The sequence below is a fragment of the Arctopsyche grandis genome, chromosome 6, assembly GCF_051622035.1.
Source record: "Arctopsyche grandis isolate Sample6627 chromosome 6, ASM5162203v2, whole genome shotgun sequence".
Classification (NCBI taxonomy): domain Eukaryota; kingdom Metazoa; phylum Arthropoda; class Insecta; order Trichoptera; family Hydropsychidae; genus Arctopsyche; species Arctopsyche grandis.
Window position 1 is genome coordinate 3,446,769 of NC_135360.1, and position 4,476 is coordinate 3,451,244.

Consider the following 4,476-nt stretch of genomic DNA (forward strand, 5'->3'; position numbering starts at 1 on the left):
GGGCTGGGCAGCGTTCAGCTCGGCGCTGTAACACTTTACAGCCAGTACAGCAACATTTTAATTCATCTGTCACCATACAAGTTAGTGGGGTCTTCGAAACGGTCAACATTACTTACAATATCACCCTTTTGGATATGGGTGATATTGTAAGTAGTATTTACTCTGTCGAAGGCCCCAATAGTTAAGTCCATCCAACTAATAAAAAAAATATCATTAATAAATAAAATATTAAATGTATTATTAAATATATATCTTAGAATTTTATAGGAGGGGCTGCAGCCCGGCAGCCCATTAGGACGAGCCGCCACTGGTAAACACGCTGACAGTTACAGTTCACGCGCATGCGCAGAAGGCTTTGCGCCTGTCGCAGATATACATAGTACCTGCAAATAGCCGATAATTCGCAGATACAGTACCTGCGAATAGCCACAACCTTTATTTTTACATACCTCTTCTTACTTCGCCTTACGATTATTCATGCTACGCCGCGCAGCAAATGTTTTGCCTACCATTGTTTGGTGTATGTGCTACCATTAAAATATATGGGAATAAGGATAACAGGATATAAATGCATCCTGAAGTATTTGCAGCGTGCAAGCTGCATGCATCTTCGGTGCTGCATATAGTCGACAGTGCGCAATAGGCGAACGTCGAGACGGCCAGTTGTCGTTGAACGGAAGACATACACGAATAATCAGCTCCGTCTCCGCTCTCCACTTTTCTACGGTGCTTCTCCTGTCCACGTAGCGATGGAGTGCAGGCTTTGCCTCTGCTCTGCTCCACCAGAGGCTTTCGTCTCCATCCATGACGATCCTCATCCACAGCGTTTGTCGCAACGCATTTGGACCTGCTGTAAGCTGCAGGTCAGTTACACCCACCTCATTGCTATTGTTAATTCATTAGGTCTCGTTATCTTCAATTCATTTCTCATCTGCAGGTTAGGAAAGGTGACCGTCTGCCGGATACGATATGCCTTTCGTGTGTCAACGATCTGGAGTTGCTCGACAGCTTTCGAAAAGCTTGCTTTCGGAGTGACACAACGTCAAGGGTGGAATTAGACAAGTGTTTGAAAGTCAAGCCGGAGGAAGTTTTGCTGGAAGATTTGATATGGGAAAATGAAGCGGGTGCCGATATTCCACCAAACATTTCTAGTTCACCAGACGATGGCGAAGTAAGTAAATGGGGTTCGAGTGCTGTAGAACGATTCTAAGCAAAACATTCTATCGATCGAAAATATAAATTCACATGTAAAATGATATCTAATCACACTATAAAAATCTTTCACATATTAAATTGTATAGCGTTCCGTTTGTGTTTTAGACTCGTGGAGGAGAAATTAACTTGAATGATGATATGGCAGAAATAATAGATGCCAATAAACACATCCTAGTGGAGGAATTACCATTACGAAAATCTTTCGATGAGATGTGCTCAACAGATTCTAAATTGGACCATAAAATAAATTTCCAAGACAAATCGCCTACTCGTAAACACGATCTTGTGACACAGAAAACTTCTGCAACTCGAAGAAAGCTCTATGACTGTGACATTTGTTCAAAATCATTTAGTACGAAATCAAATCTCGATGCACATAAGAGTACTCATACTGGGGTAAAGCCACACAAATGTAACATTTGTTTGAAATCATCTGCACTAAAATTCGCAACTCGTGAATCATTCGAGTCACCACTCCATCGAAAAACCTTTCAAATGTAACATTTTTGTTCAAAATTATTTAATACGATACAAAATCTCAGATCACACGATTACACACACGGGTAATGCCACACAAATGTGATATTTGTTTAAAATCATTCACTCGAAAATCTTCACTTACAATGCATTTGTACTGTCACATTGGAGACAAGCCACATAAATGTGACTTTCCACTCAAATGTGACATTGTTCAAAATCATTGGCTCTAAAAAATAACCTTGGGACATGTTTGAGTTTTCACTCTGGGATAAAGCCGTTCAAATGTGAAATATGTTAAAAATCATTCACTTTCAAAAATAATTTTATGAGACATTTGAAGCTCCACTCCGAGGGAAAATCGTTTAAATGTGACACTTGTTCAAAATCATTTTCTCAAAAATGTAACCTTACGTTGGCGACATAAGAAATGCCACTCTGGAGAAAAAGCATTCAAATGTGACATTTATTCAGAATCATTTACTTTAAAATGGAACCTTATGAGACATTTGAGTTTTCACTCTGGTATAAAACCGTTCAAATGTGAAATACATATGTTTAAAATCATTCACTTTGAAAAATAGCTTTATGAGACATTTGAAGCTCCACTCTAGGGGAAAACTGTTCAAAAGTCACCACTCTGAAGAAAAACCCTGCAGATGTGACACTTGTTTAAAATCATTTATCAAGAAACATAATTTTGGTGCACATATGAATATTCATACTGGGATAAAGCCATACAAATGTATCATTTGTTTAACCGTTTGCCCGCGGCCGTCTTCTATGGAAGCTTTGGGCGACAAGGCTGTCTTCCATAGAATTTCTGAACTTTGCACGGGATTTTGAGCCTTATATGCGCCTATTTCAACTGTTTAAAGGTTCAAAATTGGTTGAATATATTACTGAGAGTTGAATGCCATCTATTCAATTTGCTTAAAATGAATATATACCAGTCAAAATTAATTTTTTTGTGAAACCATACTGAAACCTCGTTTATGTGACGTCACGTCTTCATACAATTATGAAGAATGATTATTTGACAATTAATCCAAAACTACGATATATATTATGTATTTTATTGTTTAAAATAATAATTTGTGTTAATTAACATATCTGGTTACTTGAGTAAATATTAAAATCTGTATGTAAGGTCGAAAACTCGATTGCCAAATTCGCGAAAAAGGTGCCGCCGTGTACAGGGCTTGTTCGCTATATTTATTGCCGCCGGCAAAGGGTTAAATAAATTTTCTAAAAAATCTTACCTTACGCGATATATGATATGTCACTCTGTGATATTTGTCTAAAATCATCACTTGCAATGCCTTTGCAAGTGAAGATTTTCATTATATTTGCAAGGGCAGATTTTTAAATCCTTTTACAAAGAACCGTTGTCAGGAAGGAAATATACAATCTCAAAATACACGCTTCAATCGAAGTCAAGAGGATAATAATATAGAACTCACTGCGGATTCAAATTCTCAGGTTGAACTTCAACTTTTGCCATCGCTGAGAGCAACAGAATTTAATCGGGCGGATGACATACCTGATGCACAATCAACTCCAGAGTTAAACAGAAATAAAACTAAAGCGTATAAAAGGCCACTTAGCGCTTTAGACAAATGCGCAATGGAGTATTTTAATATGAAGAGAAAAAGGTATGAAAATTTAGAGGGAGATCCATGTGAAAATTTTCTCTTGAGCCTCGTCCCTCACATGAAATCGATGACACCGTTGGAACAGCTGTCATTTCAAAAAGGAGTTCTGGATCTCATTGAAAATATTAAATATCGACAACTTCACAACCCCTAAAATTATTCCAACCATTCATCGGGGACTAATGAAGCATGTGAATTTTAAAATAATTTTTCCGAACCGAATACTTATGTATATAAATTTATAATGTTATCACATAAAACCTTTCATTTTTAAATATGTAGGAATCTAGCACGACTTGTGCTATTACGAATCAAAACCAATGATCTCATCGTCGATCCTGTACAAACACGCATAACTCATGGGCAACGACCCCTTCGACCATTCCAGAATTAAGAGTTCATCGCTTGATCGTAAAATGAACGAATCCCAACAGTGATGTCATCAGGATACCCTAACACGTGTCTGAAAAGACATTTACTCGTGGCACACGACCGCATTCTTAAAAGAACGACGTCTTGGCGCTGACCCCATAGCTATAAACCACACGTGTACCGAGCACGCGCCTCGAAAATAGGGCAACACGTATCTCTAACACACGTGTCCTGGAAACGAAGACAAAGCATATGCACACGGCACGCTTTAAGTCAGAACGTACATAAAGCGACGCACCAGCTCCCAACACCAGAGAACCTCTGGAGTTCAACCAGCTCACTTCTCCGAAGCTCAACCTCTTCGTACATACAATAACCATTGTAAAAATTGAACAAAAATAAACGATCCTCTTTCAAACTCAACTGAGTCTCCATAGGCCGGGAAACGGTCGAAACCTTTAACCCTTCCTATAAATATTATAATGTTTTTACCTTAATATCATTAATAGACGTTCTTCGGAAGAAATTTAATCTCTGTAGTGTGTATTTTGTTACATTAAGCTTGATGAAACTAAACTTAATCTTAATCTTAACCCACTTGATTGAAAAGAATGTATTCCGAGTATATCTGTAATGCTGCTGGTTAGACTTGGAGATTTGAGATCCAGGGCGATCGTTTCGTATCAGAGTTTTTCTGACTTCATTGTTGAAACGGTTCGTCCATTAAATTTGGCTAAAAACCATCCTACCTAATTAA

General features: G+C 38.0%; 1 protein-coding gene across 6 annotated transcripts; it reads left to right on the top strand.

The window, feature by feature from the left end:
• Positions 1-335: 335 nt before the first annotated feature.
• Positions 336-4,140, top strand: LOC143913557 (uncharacterized). 6 transcript variants are annotated; one of them, XM_077433427.1, is made up of 5 exons: positions 336-863; positions 938-1,171; positions 1,321-1,611; positions 3,175-3,538; positions 3,630-4,140. In XM_077433427.1, the coding sequence occupies exons 1-4, from the start codon at positions 750-752 to the stop codon at positions 3,499-3,501; spliced, it is 966 nt and encodes a 321-aa protein (XP_077289553.1). In that variant the 5' UTR covers positions 336-749; the 3' UTR covers positions 3,502-3,538; positions 3,630-4,140. The 6 variants fall into 6 exon arrangements, 4 of the variants coding, with proteins under 4 accessions (XP_077289553.1, XP_077289552.1, XP_077289554.1 ...); XM_077433426.1 differs by having other exon boundaries at positions 508-863; positions 3,175-3,534; XR_013260718.1 differs by having other exon boundaries at positions 638-863; positions 1,321-1,712; positions 3,175-3,534.
• The last annotated feature ends 336 nt before the right edge of the window (positions 4,141-4,476 follow it).